The sequence below is a fragment of the Protopterus annectens genome, chromosome 6.part0 (genome assembly GCF_019279795.1).
Source record: "Protopterus annectens isolate FY-2018-M chromosome 6.part0, PAN1.0, whole genome shotgun sequence".
In the NCBI taxonomy this organism is placed as follows: Eukaryota; Metazoa; Chordata; order Ceratodontiformes; family Protopteridae; genus Protopterus; species Protopterus annectens.
This window is the reverse complement of record NC_056737.1, coordinates 1670363321-1670379613: the sequence shown is the minus strand read 5'-3', so window position 1 is coordinate 1670379613 and position 16293 is coordinate 1670363321. Positions and strand designations below refer to the sequence as shown.

The 16293-nt window shown below is 42.6% G+C and overlaps 1 protein-coding gene across 1 annotated transcript in view; it reads left to right on the top strand.

Moving 5' to 3' along the window:
* MSH6 (mutS homolog 6) overlaps window positions 1–16293 on the top strand; it is a 614863-nt gene that overhangs the window by 10035 nt on the left and 588535 nt on the right. The window contains exon 2 of the mRNA XM_044075079.1: window positions 14386–14582. Within this exon, the coding sequence (XP_043931014.1) occupies window positions 14386–14582 (197 nt within the window). The remainder of the gene's footprint in view (window positions 1–14385; window positions 14583–16293) is intronic.

The following is a 16293-nucleotide window of genomic DNA, read 5'->3' as shown; positions in this document are numbered from 1 at the left end:
AAGACTGTCCAAGGCACCTGATCCCGCATGGAAGCCAATTTGCACATGTCCTGGAACTGAGGGCAGTTTTCTTAGTGTTGCAAGCGTTCCACATATCCCTACCCTCTGGGACCATTGCAGTTTAGTCAGTCGTGTGGTATATAAACAAGCAAGGCGGAACCAGATCTTAACCCCTGTGTCGGGAAGCCATGAGGATTTGGCACTGGACGATAGTTTCCAACTGCTTTCTTATAGCAATGTACATTCCTGGGAGTTCCAACCTTATTGCGGACAATCTGAGCAGTAACATCCTGATGCCTCATGAGTGGTTCCTCAACCTTGTAACAGCAGAGCGGATCTTCCAGTGCTGGGGCAAGCCTTGCTGCGACCTGTTTGCTCCCCCCCCCCCAAACTACAAATGCAGAAGCTATTTTGCCCTGATTCCCCCTCAGGGGGAACCACCGAGGAATGCTCTTAAAGCACGATTGGCCACCAGGTCTTCTGTATGCCTTTTCCCCCATTTCCCCTCATTCCAAAATTTCTCCAGAAAGCTCAGAGGTTGAGAAGCAAAGTGATCCTTATTGCTCCCTACTGGCCCCGTGAAGTCTGGTTCCCATTTCAATGGCCTCATCTGTTTCACAGCCTGTGGATCCTGGATCATTCCCAAGACCTGTTATTTCATCCTCTGGGACTGATTCATCCGAACCTGCACAGTCTCAAGCTTGCAGCTTGGTTCCTCCACTTCCAGTGATTGCCAGGCTGCCTGACGTCCCATCTCCTGTTCATGAAATTCTTCTGGCTTCACACAAACCTTCCACTAGGAAAGTTTATTCTAGTAAATGGACTAGGTTCTCAGTTTGGGCCAAAGATCAGTACTTAGACCCTTTCTCTATTCCCATTCAAATGATACCCGACTACTGCTTTACATGCAGGAGCCTCAGCTTCGGTCACTGTACATTTAGCAGCTAGTTCCAGTTTTCATAATGGTCTTGATAATTCTTCAATTATGTCACACTGCCTATGCAAGACCTTTTTGAAAGGAATATTACATGTTAAACCTCTGGTCAAGCCTCCCTTAGAACCCTGGGACTTGACTTTGGTACTTCAGTCTCTCACAGGTTCTCCTTTTGAGCCCTTTGATTCATGTGATTTAATATTTTTGTCATGGAAAACCTTCTAGTAGAACTTCTCAGTGAGAAGGGTATCTGAGCTGCAGGCCTTGAGTGTCGAGACCTTACTTGAACTTTCACATGGATAGGGTGTCCCTTCGTATTGACCCTTCTTTCTTGGCCAAGGTCATTTCTGGCTTTTCTATTAACAAATCTGTTGACCTGCCAGTTTTCTTCCCTCAACATTCTAATAGAAGGGAGTACGTTTTGCACACCCTTGATGTGCATTGGCAGCTTTGTTATTTGGGCAGAACTAAATCTTTCAGGAAAACCGATCAATTTTTTTGTGGCCTTTGCAGGACCCAGTTTGTGTGAACCTGTTTCCAAAGTGATTTTATCCTCCTGGCTTAGAAACATCATTACCTTTATCTGCCAACAGAATAACTCATTTTTGCCTTCCAGAATAAAGGCTCATTCTACCGGGTCTATGGCTACTTCTGTAGCATTTCATTCCAGAGCCTCTATGGATGATATCTGCGCAGCAGCCACTTGGGCAAGACCTCATACCTTTATCTGTCATTACAAATTGGATTTGGCCTCCAGGGGACAAGCATCTTTTGGTGCTATGGTGCTCAGGAATATTCTTCCTTAGGGCCACCCAGGACTCGAGTAGCTGGAAAACATGGTCCTATTTGTCATGAATAAACAAAGATTTACATCATCAGATAAAGAATTTATGTCTTACCATAACGTTCCATCTGTGTTGTAGCTCTTTATTCATTACTTCCCGCCCTCCTTTCCCTTGCCTGGACTCCTGGTGGACTTTATGAACTCCTTGTTAGGGTATTTGCTCAGGCAGAGAGCCTTCTACTATTTTTTTCTATTAATACATCTATTATCTAGGAGCGGTCAGACTATCTGGAGTAACTAGGAGATGGGCATTATGGGTAGGTCTTTGCTGAGAGTTTTTGGCTGGCGTGAGCTTGGAAACGGACGTATCTGTTCTGAGGACAGAACCAAGGTCCTATTTGTAATGAATGAACAAAGATCTACAACATAGATGGAATGTTATGGTAAGACACAACTTCTTTTTCTGGCTTCAATTGATCTCCGATACCACTTCAGGCATAAAAAGGATTAGTTCTCAAAGAAACCTTGTCCCTATGGAAAATTAGATCGGTTAGCTTATGTAACAGAAAATTAAGATCCTAAGGTGGGGAGGTGCCAGATTTCTTGGAGGCCTCTTATAGAAAACACCTTTCAAGAACATTTTGACGTAAGACTTCATTGAAAGAAGAGAATCCATGGACAGACTTGCTGAAATGGCTGATTTAAATGAACCTTGCTAGAGGAGTAAGAAAAGCCATAGGATAGTGATTCTCACAAATGTAGAACCAGAGAACAACTAGCTCTGGATGGGTAGTGGTTGTTATTGGCACCGCCTAGAAAACTTTTTCCATTTGGTTAATGCATGATTTTCTAGTAGAGGGCTTTCTTGCCTCCATTACTACTTGCTGCACATTCTCAGTAAACAGTTGTTTAAAGGGAATTAACTGTCTATCCAGGCAGTCAATTGAAGTTTGTGTTGGCGTGTCAAACACCACTTGTTTTTGTGTCAGTAGACCCAAGTGTGTGAGGAAGCTTTGTGGTAATTGCCCCTGGCCATTTCCAAAAGAAGGGGGAGAACCATGGTTACTTGTGATTGAAGGGAGTCACCTCGGTGATCTTGAGGGATTCCTTCTGAATCTTCAAAAGTACCCTGGATATTAGTGGTAAGGGTGAAAATGCATACAGGAACATTCCTGTCCAATAAAAAGAAAAGGCATCTGTCTTCTAAGACTTCTTCCATGGAGTTCTGGAACAGAATCTTGCCAGTTGATTGTTCAGAAAGGAGGCAACTAGGTCTACTTGAGGAGCTATCCACATATAGATCAAATCTTGGAATACTGACTATCTACTTTCCACTCAGAGGGCCAGCTCACTTGTCTGCCACAGTTTTGCTCTTACAGCATGTAGGATGCCTGTAGAGACAGTGTGGTATGAAGCTGTACCCAAGATTAACGTGACTAGTCTGCAAAGAGATGCAGCCCAGTTCCCCAACGTTTGATGTGCCACTTGACAGTAGTATTGTCTGTAACCACTTGAAGTCCCGGGGACCAAAGATGGTTCAGAGAGTTGAGTGCCTTGATCAGGGCAACCACCTCCTTGATATTTGTAATTGCATATGTCCTTGTCTCGTATCCCTTCACTTTTATCCCTCCTTAAACTGCTCCACAGGCAAAGTCTGAAGCATCTGTTGTGACTGATCGCTTTGGAGTAGCGGCTGCGAAGGAGCGACTTCGATTTAAGGATATCTGTTAAGTCCACAAAAAGATTTCTGTTTTCATATCCCAGTGCTGGGGTTTGTCAAAAGAGAAAGGGTGTTGATGCTGGGATCAGAGATTTCGGTACCGCTGTATCTTTCTCATGTGGAATCTTGCAAGCGATATCGTGAGAATCATAGGTGCCATGATACCCAAAATCCTGAAGTGGTCCCTCTTAGTGACCAAAGTCATAGTGGACAACCTTAGAAATAGATCTAGGTAAAGATCTGCGATTTCCTGTGGAAGAAAGTCCTTTGAACCGAGATGTCTAATTGACATCCCAGGAACAAAATCCTGTGTGAAGGAGTCTCAAAAGACTTTTGAATGTTCTCATAGAATCCCAGCTTGTGTAATGGATGGGTCTGCAAAGATAAGCAAATCATCTAAATATGGAAAATGTGGCTACTCTGTAGCTTGCAGTGAGCTATAACTGGGTTTAGATACTTTGGACTATCCACTGAACCAGGAGTGTTCACAAAGAGTAAGGTAGACAACTGCTAAAGTGATCCATACAAACACACACAAACCTTAAGCGTAAGTCTAGGTGAATGGGGGTGTGAAAAGCATCTTTTTAAGCCTAGTGTTGCCAGGAAGGTTGAAAGAGGAAGAGGAGGAACCAGGTTGTGAAGTGACATCATTTTGAATTTTCTTTACTAGGAACATTCTTGAATAAAACCCTTCCCCCACCTGAGAAGGAGGATTTTTTTTTTTCAACACTCCTTGAGGCAGCATGTGATGAGGAGCCAGTGGAAACTAGTCTGATCTGGAGGATGAGGACTGACCTCCCTAGAAAGGAGAAATTTCTTCCCAATGCCATCTGTAGCCTTAATGATTGATTTTTCAGAACACATTTTTCTGAAGCTATCTCTTGCCAAAGATAAAAATGGAAATTTGGACTTTCTTGGGGGGAAAAGGGGTCTGTTTGTGGGGGGGGGGATTCACATGGTCTCCTGAACAGTCATTTAGACTTGCTGTCCTTTGTTTTGGGAGGTTCAAGACTTCTTTTTAGAACTCCCCTGGCATTTCTTCTTAAGTGTCTATGTACCTGTATTTTGTCAAGACCAGGTTTTTTTTTTTTTTTTTTTGCCAATATTTTTATTTTTATTTTATTTAACATTTGTTAACCGGGCTAGTCTGACTGGAGGCATCTCCATTTTCAGCAGAGGCCCGGGGAGAAAAGCTCCACATGGTACAAACAGTTTATAACATAAAAATGATAAGAACAAAGTTTGATTGGATGAGCAAGTATAGTGCCACAAATAGGATTAAATCCTGGTTTAGTAATACATATATATAGCAGTTTCGGACATATATGAAAGAAAAAAAAAACATGATAAATAAGAATAGAGAAGGAAATAAAAAATATAAGAACCACATAATAGTGAGCAGGTAAAGAGTAGAGGAAGATAGGAGAGAGATTGCTGTGGTCATGGTTATGGAGGTCATTGGAGGATGAGGAGATAGAAAAAAATCCACTGGAAAATGTACAAAAAGATGGATGAAAAATCTTAGATACCCTGGATCAGCTTGCCCCTTTCATCACACTTTTTGATCACCTCTGCAGCAGGACTAAACACTAAATTTCTACCAGAGGGAGAATTTAGAATGCACTTATGCAAACCTCCTGAAAACAGTACCAGTGGCCATAGCCCTGGAAGAAGCATCACCAAAGTTGTACACCAACTGTAATCAAATGACTAGTTATCTGTGCAACAGAGGAAACTAATTTATTTAAAGCAGATTTTTCCTCGAGACGAAACTACAGATGAAATATTCCTCACACTTTCACAAGTTGCTAGAATAATCTTTGACATATGAGCCAGGCTAATCAAAATTGTGAAAATCAAAGTTGCAGAAATATATAGTTTTTTTTCCCCATTACTATCAATTTTCCCATCCTTATTAAAAAGAGTAGGAGCTGAATTAACTAAGTGCTTAGCAGATGGATCAACTAAAGCTGTAGCTGCTGGTCAGGTTTGGGAATAGTGTCTAAAAATGTAAAACTGAGTAGCTTTATACATCATATCTGCATTTTTAATGGCAGCTGGGTGACAGGAAAATTGCAGGTAGTGACGCATTCTATAGAATAGACAGAACAGGAGGAATGGGTGTTGGTTCTGGAAAATCCTTCTGTAATAACTACATTTTCTGCGGGTATGTGAAACCCCTGGGTTCTCCCACTGAAATACTGGCATATCTAGTAGTAGTTTCAGAGAAAGAGAAAGAAAGCCTCACAGGGATATTCAGAAGCTGAGCTCTCCTGAGTGTCAATTAAAAATCCCTGTACTCTGTATCTGTTCCTGTGTCGTCTTGTTCAGATACAGAATCTTGTATATTTTCAGGAAAAGAGGAATCCCTCTCTTTTACTAGGAATTACTTTACAAGAAGCAATAGCCTGAATTAAGCCCCGAGCCAGTCCCAGTAAACTACTCCTATCCAAAGAAAATTGGAGGAGCACATATATGCTGCTTGTTTTTGCAGCTTTTTGACAGTCTAAATGGGGCCAACCATGTTACTAATGACAGCAGCAACAGCTTTCTCATGGATGTGCACACCTGTGACTGAGGCAGAGTGCTAGCCTGCTGTAGTAGCAAATGATTTTGTTCTGTCACATTAAACACCATTTGCAAGTAAACTTTTATTATGCCATGCATGCCTCCTCCTGTCATATTAATGCCACAGATACGGCTGCTTTTTTTTTTTTTTGTTTTGTTTTTTTTTTTTTTTTTTTTCGTGTTTGGAAGAAGGATAAACTGTGGGTCTGTTTCAGCAGAAAATAGTGTCTCTCCCAGGGAAGATTAGCAGGAATTGCCAGTAAACACTGCTGGTCCACAAAAGTTACTTTGACGGAAGAACTCTGTAAAGATCAATTTAAAATATACAAGGCGCAGAAGCAAAACACATTTCTCCACAGAAAAAATGTTTTTAGTTTACACCTCTTTTAAACTGAAGGAAAAAATGAGTGCCCCATTTAAAAGTATGTTACTGTCTCGAGACATTCCATTAACACACACCACTCCTAGATTTAAAATAACTTTCTTGAAGAGGAAAATAATAAAACCTCAACAAAATTAAGAAACTGGCTGTATCGAATGTTGTCTCTTCTGTCTGGCTTCAGCCTGTGAGTTATCTGATTACAAAGACTTCAGAACATCAGTTTGGGCCTTTCCCTCTCTCTTTTTTTTTTTTTTTTTCTCTCCAACTCCGCTGGTGTTAAGTCCTCCCCATCTCAGCTCGAACTGAGCTTCTCTGGTCCTGACTGGTCGTTGGAGCCCCACTCAGCAAGCAGGTCTCCAAGCCTTCGGTGGCTTTGTTGGCTTGGTCATCCTGGTTAGGTGGGAGTTTAGGACCTACTGATGTGCAGCAGTTGATGTCATCCTTTTATACAGACACAGATGCAATTAGGGCTCCTCTCCTTGGCTTTAGGCCCACGACCCAAAGTATCTGTTCCATTAACATTGGTTTCCTCCCCAGAGCCCATCTGCTCCCTGGTCATCGAAGCTGGTTTCCTGCCCTCCATTAGGGCAAGATCCAATGGTTTGGCCAATGTTGGCCCTGACCCCTACCTTTGTTTCCCCAACTTGGTATGCATCTGAGCTGAGTGGACCCTGGAGCCAAGATATTTGAATAGAGTTCTACAATCCCTTGTCTTGGAGTAATCTCTCTTGTTCTGGGTCTCTGCACTGCATAGTTTGACTCCAGTCTCTGTTGGGATGGGTTGGGACAGCTACTGGATCTGGCATGTCCTCTGGGTCTTTGGATCCTAATTTCACCTGCTTCGGTAAGCCTGCGTCTGCTTCTGCCTTTGACATTGTGAAAAGATATTCTCCAGTCAGGAGGAGTGGTCACTTTCAGACTGTGCCCCCCCCCTCCCAACATCTGCACCTGTGGACACAATTCAGCCTGTTCTGGGACAACTCCCTCTGAGTGGTCACCAGTCTGCTCTTCTTTTTGGGTCCCTGGCGAGAGGTGGTGCAATAGGAAGCACCTGGACTCCCCAGAAGAGTCCCTCATTGAGCATATTGATCATGAGGAAGGAGGAGGGATCCCCAAAAATCTCCCCATGAGGATGACTTGTTTGGCAAACTTTTGGAGCTACTTTACCAGTGGTGGTGGTGGGGTGGACTGTTAACTCCCATCTCTTTAGGAGTTGGTGTTTTAGAGGCTTTCATGGTGGGGCCCATCCACATCCTGTGTGGTTCCCCGTCTGACACTTTATTGACATGGTGTCCCAGAAAATGTGGGAGAAGCCTGATATGGTGGAACAGATCCCATGAAGCCAGATATGATTACCCCCCCCCCCCCAAGGACCACCAACACTGGAGTAAAGGTCCGGCTGTGGATGCTACTAAAAAGGATATCTGAGAAGAGAGTTCCCTGTTCATCCCTTGAATGGGGAATTACGGGCATTGGACCAATTGAGGAGGTGCTCTTGCATCTCAGCCACCGTGGGTCTTCGGGCTTTGAATGATCTAGCTCATTTGACCAGATTTCAACATAACATTGTGTCAGAAGTGTCGTGGGTAATTAAGGCTCAGATGTCCACTTTGCCTGTTGCCAATGTGTCCATACATCTGCAATATAATGTGGCTGATGGCACTGGGATTGCCGTGCATCCCCCATACTTGATTGAGGCTGTGCAATTTTGCAGACCACATCAGGGCGTCCTTGCGCCCCCCTTTGGCTCGTCTCTTTTTGGGGCCAAGGTTAAGGGCACTTTGACCAGAATTGAGCAGGATGGGGATATGCTGTCTGCTGTGGGAGTGCATTTTTCTAACTCTTAATGGACATTTTCTAAGAACCAGAAGGGAGGAAAATGTCTCTTTTAGGAAAGTGCAGCAGTCCTTTCCAGGAAGCTCCTTATGATGGCCCCCCCAAAACCCCCCTTCCCCTGAGGCATAGGGAGGGTAACTGCAATGGACGCCATCTGTGGCAGAGGTGGTCCACAAAATCAGTGGTTTCACAGGGGATTCAGTAGTCTGAAGGGTTGCTAGACTGTCCATCTCTCGAGGCATTTGACTCGCATGACTCTACATGTGAAAACTTGGGAGACCATCACCTCGAACAGATGGTTGTCAATTAGTCTCATTAGTCGTATACAGTTGCATTTTTGGGCATTCAAATTTTAATCCTAAACATGTCTCCAACATGCCACCCCATCAGAGAAAGGATGCAGCCTTCTAAATCTAAAAGTTTTATTAGAAAATAGTCATACAAGAGGTGCCACCAGACCAATTCAAGAAGAGAAAGGACCTCTGTTGGATTTGTGCAGATTAAACTGCTTCGTCAAGCAGACCAAATTCCAATTGTTTACATTGTAGTCCATTCTGTGCCTCTTGAGGAAGGGATGTGCTTGATTGACCTTAAGGATGCCTACCATCATATAAAAATTGCAAGTCGATCAAGGTTTCTATACTTCACTTGGGAGCCAGTCACTATCTGTTTTGAGTGCTGCCCTTTGGTCTCACCAGTGACCACCCGGTGTTCAAGTATATGGCAGTTGTGGCAGCCTGGCCAAGGCTGCAGAGGTTTCAGGCCTTGCTTTTACTGGATGATTGGCTCCTGACAGCCTCCACAAAGGCATTGTTGATCAGAGCTAGGAACCCTAACTTCTAGCTATGCAACTCCTTGGGAATCACAATCCGTTACCGATATCCAGACTTCTTCCTGTGAAGTTGATAATTTATTGGTTGCTGCTGGACATTGTCTGACTGCAAAGCTCCCAGTCTCCATGGAATTGGCCCTGTGGTGTCTTGCTCTTTTATTGCTATCCTGTCTAAAACCCCTGATGCATCTTGTTCTCAGACTCTTGGGACACATGGTGGCTGACATTTGCCTGGTTCCCTTTGCGAGGTACTACATCAGGGTTTTGTGGTGGTCATTGGCCGTGCACTGGTCTTAATCTGCCACACTGCTGGAGTTCCCAGTTGTGCAACAGAAGTTTGTCTGAATCAAATCGGGAGCTGCAGCAGTGAAGAGGAGGACCTCTACTGTTAAGTAAGATTTTACACAACTGTACTTCCCCTTTCACTGGGCAGAGTCACTTTGGATGCCCGCCTTCTAGGTTGAGGTAGACATTTCGAAGGGAGGACAGCCCAAGGGACCTGGCCTGACACCAAAGCCAGTTTTCACATCATAATTCTCAACTGTTTAGATTTTCGCTGAGTGTCCATATTTTTGGCCTCATGTTTTTAGTCTTTTCCTCAGAACATTTGTGGTTTCCTGGTAAATCACTAAGGATTGAAGTCATTAGAATATGACTTACAATTGTTTCAGACTAAATATCATTCAAAAAATGTATGCTAATATAGTCTGTTCTAGCAACTTTAGGTTTATACAAACAATATTTAAAATCTGTCCCCTATTTTTGGGCATTTGTCTTCCCATTATTTTAGGCTTTGTCTAGATTTCTTGCACTAAGAGTTTGAGAGCTATGTTTCATATCAGTGTCTTTGAGTTGAGGGAGGATCGCCTTGCAGTTCAGGATTTTGAGGACAGTCCCCCAAGGGTTAGATTTCAGTTCGGACAGACAATGTCAGTGGTATGGTACCTGAAAAGTAAGGGGGAACACACTCATATCCTCTGAGAGAGGCCTTGAGGGTTTGTTAATGGGCTATTTTCTCCCAGCGGTTTCTGGTTGCAATGCACATCCCAGGTAGATGCAACTTACTGGCAGACAGTTTGAGTAGGAACATTTTCTTTCCACATAAGTGGTCCCTGAAACAGTGTGTGGCTGCTCATATTTTTTGGTACTGATGTATTAAGTGTTGCAATCTGTTCTCATCCCCTACAACACTAATCCCAGCAGCTATTATGCCTTAGTCACCCAGGGATGCTCTTCTGTACCCTTGGCTCCCAGGTCTTCTTTATTCTCATCCTCTGACTCCACTGATAATAAAGTTCCTTCAGCAAGCAGTCAGTTGCAGAGTGATTGTAATCCTCATTGTTCCCTTTTGGCCCCATTAGGTGTGGTTTCTCTTCCTTTAGCCTCTTCTGAAGTACCCGCCTTGGGTCTTGGATCCCATTCCAGATCTAATGTCTCACCTGGTGGGCCTGGACCCACCCAACCTTTAGACCCTGAAGTTGACCACATGGTTCCTCCAATTCCTTTGATGGTCCAAAATCCCAAGCTTTCCGACAGAGTGGTGCATATTTTTTCTTCCTGTCAGAAGCTGTCTTCTCATAGGGTGTATGCCTTAAAGTGGAAATGTTTTGCTTATTGGGTCATCTCTAAGGGGCTAGATCCCTTTAGGGCTCTTATAGTGTGTTTTGATTTCTTGGCAGATTTGTATCGTTTGGGCTGTAGTTATTCTACTGTTAAGGTGCTATTGGCAGCAATTTCCACATTGGTAAAGGGTAACATACATTTAGCGGCTCTTAACATTTCAAAGGCTTTCCTTAAGGGTAACTTTTTATTGCATCCTCTGGTTCAGGACCCTGTCCCTCCACAGGATTTGCCCTTCAAACTTCAGGTATTGGATGCTCCTCCATTTGAACCTTCTGCTACAAATAGACTTGAAGTTATCTTGAAAGACCTTTGATTTGGTGGCAGTTACTTCTACCAAGCAGGTGTTAGGACTGCAGACCCTCCCATCAGCACCCTCAGTACATGGTTTTTCACAGAGACAGGGTTTCCCTTTGCTTGGATCCTCCTTTTCTTCCTAAGGTGGGATGGAAAAAACATCTGATAGATGTAGACTCTTGATATCTTTAAGCATAAATAAACATTTACACAGAATAGCAACAGTAATACACAGATGATTCCTAAAATTCATTGTTTCTAACAAAAAAAAATCAAGGATGTAGATGAGAATTCATTATAGTTAAAGTCTGCATTATCACTTTTTAGGACATGTTACTAAATTGGTGTGCATAAGAGAGTGTAAAAGTTTTTAGAATATACATTAGTAGACTAGGATCTCAGAGTACATCAGCACAAAGTAAAATGGGAATTACCAATGGCAGGCTTGGCTTAGGTGTGAGAGGCATGTAGCAAAGTGTGAGGGTGAAGAAAGTGGTAGACTAGAGCAGAAATTGACAGGGGAGGGAGGATGAAAGGGATGGGGAAGGGATGGATCAGATGCAGTAGATGGAGGGTGCTTAGTGACCTTAAGGAGTGGATGGAAGTTATGTGGACAGACAAAAGGGACTTGTGGAGATAGGAATACAATGCTTCAAGTCATTGGGGGGGGGGATGAGTTTAATATTCATAGTAGTCATGAGATTACATCCCTAATTTGTAGTATCCATTTGTTTACTTACCGTAGTATGACAGGATAAGCACAAAAAATATCAACTTGTGTATGTGTGTTTGTACTGTAAAAAGAAATGCCCAGTCATTCAGTCAAGTCAAAATAGTTCCTTTTTGGCCATCACTAGCACCCATCCATTGTGCACAAATCATCTTGACTGCTGTGTGCTTTCCATTCATCTTCCACATCCATAGGGCTCATCAGCCATCTTCGTGCAGCTAGAATGTTCCATCTCATCAACTTTTATCCCTTGTGTACTCGGTCCTTTCAGTTTAGACATCAGAATTTTCATACTTGCAAAAGTCTTCATACCCTTTGGGTAGAGAACTTTAATAGTACTGGATGTTTCCATAATATTGTGACGTGTTGGTATATATTAGTTAGGCGGACTGGTCCCAGAACTGTTTTCAGCTAAAATGGATGTCATAAAATGTTTACAAATGCATATATAAAGTAGGTGAACATACAGCCAGACAACTCTATTGGCATAGTTATGACTGTGACTAGGTAATCTGGGTTTGATTAGTAGCCTAGTGCCTGAGATGAAGTGGAGAGGATGGGTGTTCCCTTCTTGTAAGGGTAGAGGGCAGACTAAGGCCCACCCAATCCACAGTGCCGTGAAGGAGGGGTAGCAGATCAAAACAAGGTCCTAGGATAAGCAGACACCATTTTGCATATGCTGCACCCTTCACTGTGGGCACATAGGAGCATATACTCACATGGGGAGAGGCTTATTGTCCTCCGCCATGACATGGGTCGCATGTCCCCAACCCAGTGGAAGAAGATAGGCTGTATACGGGTTCATCCTCACTGACAGGATGCTGTTGAAACTATAAAGAAGCCTATTTGGCTGCCTGAATGACATTCTTTTCCAGAAGTCTGTTGCCCCTATGCCGGGGGATACCCATTTTGGGAAAATGGATTCCAGTTTGCGGGAAGCTTGGTGGTCAACAGGCATGAAGGGCAAGCAGCATACAGAAAAATAGTGAACATATATAAAACGGGTGCATCTTCTTTCTTTTACATTGGTTGTAATTTTATAGGATCTAGAACGATTTGGAAGGAGTCATTGCTGATTGCATTTTTACCTTTCTAATGCAGCTGCCCAGGTCAACTTTTTATCTCCTGTTAGACAGCTATAAACCTCACAATAATAGACTCCTGCCACAGTTGTGGGACAGGAGATAAGTGAACTATATTTTTAGTAGTGCCAGGTTTGTACAAACCAGCTCAGGTAGGCAGTTCTATAGGAGTGTGATGGTGCACTACTATTTACTTGTGTGGGCATGACAAACATCTTCAGATTGGAGTGTGTGCTCCTATTTTCAGTTGCAATTTTTAATTACCCTTAAATCTTGTGGTCTATCAGCCTTCTTGCTGTCACATAGGTCCATTAGTTCCCCCTTCATTTGAGCAAGTAGAAATTGTGTGCGCGTTGTCTAGGTATTCATCTAGGTTCTGTGCTTAATGAACCCTGCAGCTGCATGCTCCTGCAAATGCTTTTTCCAGGAAGCTAGGACACCTTGGAGTGTTTTAGAAGCAGCCCAACAAAAATGGGCACAAGTCTTTCTCTTTTGCACAACAATCATTTTTAATGGTGTTTGGTGTTGCAGCAGACTGGTATTCCCCTGTCCCCAAGAAGAGGTCACAAATGGCGCTTAATGCCTCACCTCCCTGGTTTCTCTTGCACCTAAGAAAGATGAGAAATCAAGCTCGCTTCTCTGGCACCAGAGTCGCTACTTGAACTTATATCGTCAGTCGCAGTTAGGGTTCCACCCCTCTGTGTCATGGATACAGATAATCAGTCTTAAGCAGAATACTAATTTTGGAGGAGACGTTAATTTTGAATCTGTTTCAGCTCTCTTGTTCTGCACTTTTTCACAGTCAGGTGTTAAAGTTGATCTGATTTTAGATCATCTTACAGCAGCATATCTTCTTTCTTGATACCGTGTTAGCAAGAGGGGTTTAAATTCCATGTACCCTGAAATGTTTGCATTGTCTGACAGCTTTTTTGCTATCTCCGTCAATAATGGCAACCATGAAGAGGGTTTTCTGGCACAGCAGTTGTGCTGAGAAAAGTTTGAACTACATGTAATAAATCCCTTTGACCCTGTCAACTGCACATCCCTATATCTCTTTGTAGGTGAAGGGGAGGACAAGCTTTGAATTTTGTACTGCTTTTCTTCCTGATTTGTAGCTCCACAAAATGTAGTGGGTTAGTTTACCCCCTTTACTGGAAATCATTAACATTGTTCTGATTTGTTCCTGTCTGCAGCTGTACAAAAATTGTTTAGCTGGCAGCTTAAAAAATAGCCAGTTTGTGCAAGTTGCTAAAACTCCAGTGTGGTCCATGTATTAAACTGTTCTGCAGTCATTTGATTTTAAGTACCAGCATAAACACTTTTTTTAAATCTTAAAGAAAATGCAGAGTAGGAAAAAGGTATAAACAGATGTAGAGAAGTTCCCATGGGTAATGTTAGTCATAAATGCTGTATAACCTAGTTTGGTTGTGCTTTTGTGCCTTTGGAGATCTGGAAGGCTAGTATATAGAGTATAATGTTATTTTAGTTCACGCCTGTGTATCTGAATGTTATTCTGTTATGTAGTGTTTTGAGTGCCAGCTGTCTGGTTTTCTTTTATGTAAGTTTTTGAGCTCCGTGTATACTGTTTTTGTCTTGGCAGTTGTGATTTCACACCTGGAGACTTAGTATGGGCAAAGATGGAGGGGCACCCATGGTGGCCATGCCTTGTATACAATCACCCCGCAGAAAGCTACCACCTTAGAGGAAACAGAAAATCACTTCGGATCCATGTACAATTCTTTGATGACCCTCCGCTGAGAGGCTGGGTTAGTGTAAAGTATGTGAAGCGTTACACAGGTTTGTATTGCTGTTTCCTTAGTTATACAGCTTTATGTTTGGCTGCTTCTAAAGCTGTAGAGCTACAACTTCCATTTTAAGAATGCAAATTGATACAGTTTTCTTATATACTTAACTGACTGTTGTAACTGACTCCTTGAAGGCATTAAGCTAAAATATATTATTGTCATGGGTAACTTGCATTCTTCTTAACACAATAGTTTGACATAATCTGTTGATTTGCAAAGGGGCAGTATCTCCTAGACTCCTTTTTTTTAAGCTGGGTTTTCCATGGCACCCTGTGACTCTCTCTTTGTCTGATCAACTTGTATTTTTCAAAAAACAGTCCCAAAACAAAAGGATGATGGCGAAGCAGGTATTCCAAAAGTTGAATTATTACCAGGTCAAACAGTAAAATTTCATCAGATTAGCGCTTTCACTCAGAGCTTCTTCAGATCATAAATAACAGACCATACCAAATATAAAATATATACTCTACAGCCCAACTTATTAACCTATCACATTCAATTACTAATTAGTCCTTAAAGTAATCGTATATCTAAAAAACACATATATAAAAATACAAACATTAAAATACAACTATTATACACTATATAAAACGGTATGTGTGTATATATATATATATATATATATATATATATATATATATATATATATATATATACACATACATACATACATAAATGCAGCAAACGAATACAACATTAACTAACTTTCTACACATAATCCATCAACTATGCTATCATAAACATTACAAAAAAATTTTGACGTAACTTCAACCTATGTGCATATGCTTCTTGCAAATGTATACCAATACTAAGTGCTAGTACTTATTTCAATCAAGCCGTATCCTATTTGATGTTTCTACGTTTCCTAAGTTTAGGTTTTATTGAGGCTCTTTCATTAAGTCCAGAGTCCCTATCTGCTCTCAGCCTAATTATCCAGATGTCCTTCAAGGATGCACCTGCAGTCCTTACAAATGGGTTTTCCTGTCGTCAGGCAGCCCTTCGGTCGGCCGGATTCCAAAGTCTGGGTCTGGCCTCGGCTGGTGTCGCTCTTCATCCGACGTCATAGCTGCAGTTATTCGGGTATAAAGGCATCAGCCGACGCCATTTTCCTCAGTCTTTCTTGCCGCGTGGCGCCCGAAGCAGAAGCTGTTCGCAAGTGCCGGTTGGTCAGAACCAGAGATTACTACTACCGAATACTTCTACTACTACCGAAGACTTCTAAAAAGCTAAGTACCCCGTTGGGGACTCTTTCTTGCCTCAGCCGATGTCAGAAAAAGTGAATAACTGTTTAACTTGTGGGAAACAAATACCTCAAAAAGATTTCCACTCTTACTGCTTACCTTGTTTAGGCCCAGACCACGACGTAGCAGCTTGTCTAGCCTGTGCTTCTTTTAACCGACGGACGCTTAGACGTCGGTCGGAATTTGCTGAGGAGTTTTTCGGCTCCGATTTTGCTTACATTATGCCGTCGGATCCTCCGACTACGCAAATATCTGAAAAGCGCAAGGAAAAGGACCGACACTCGCGGTCCGCGGTTTCGGCCGAAACCGCGGTTAAGCCAACCGCGAGTGTCTCGGTTTCGGCTGAAACCGAGCAAGCGGTTCTTCCTTCAGCCGAAAACTTAACTCCTACCAAGGCCTCTTCCAACCTGGTGGAATCGGCTTCTGAAATCCAACCTGCTCTTACAGTTTCTCAGGAATTAT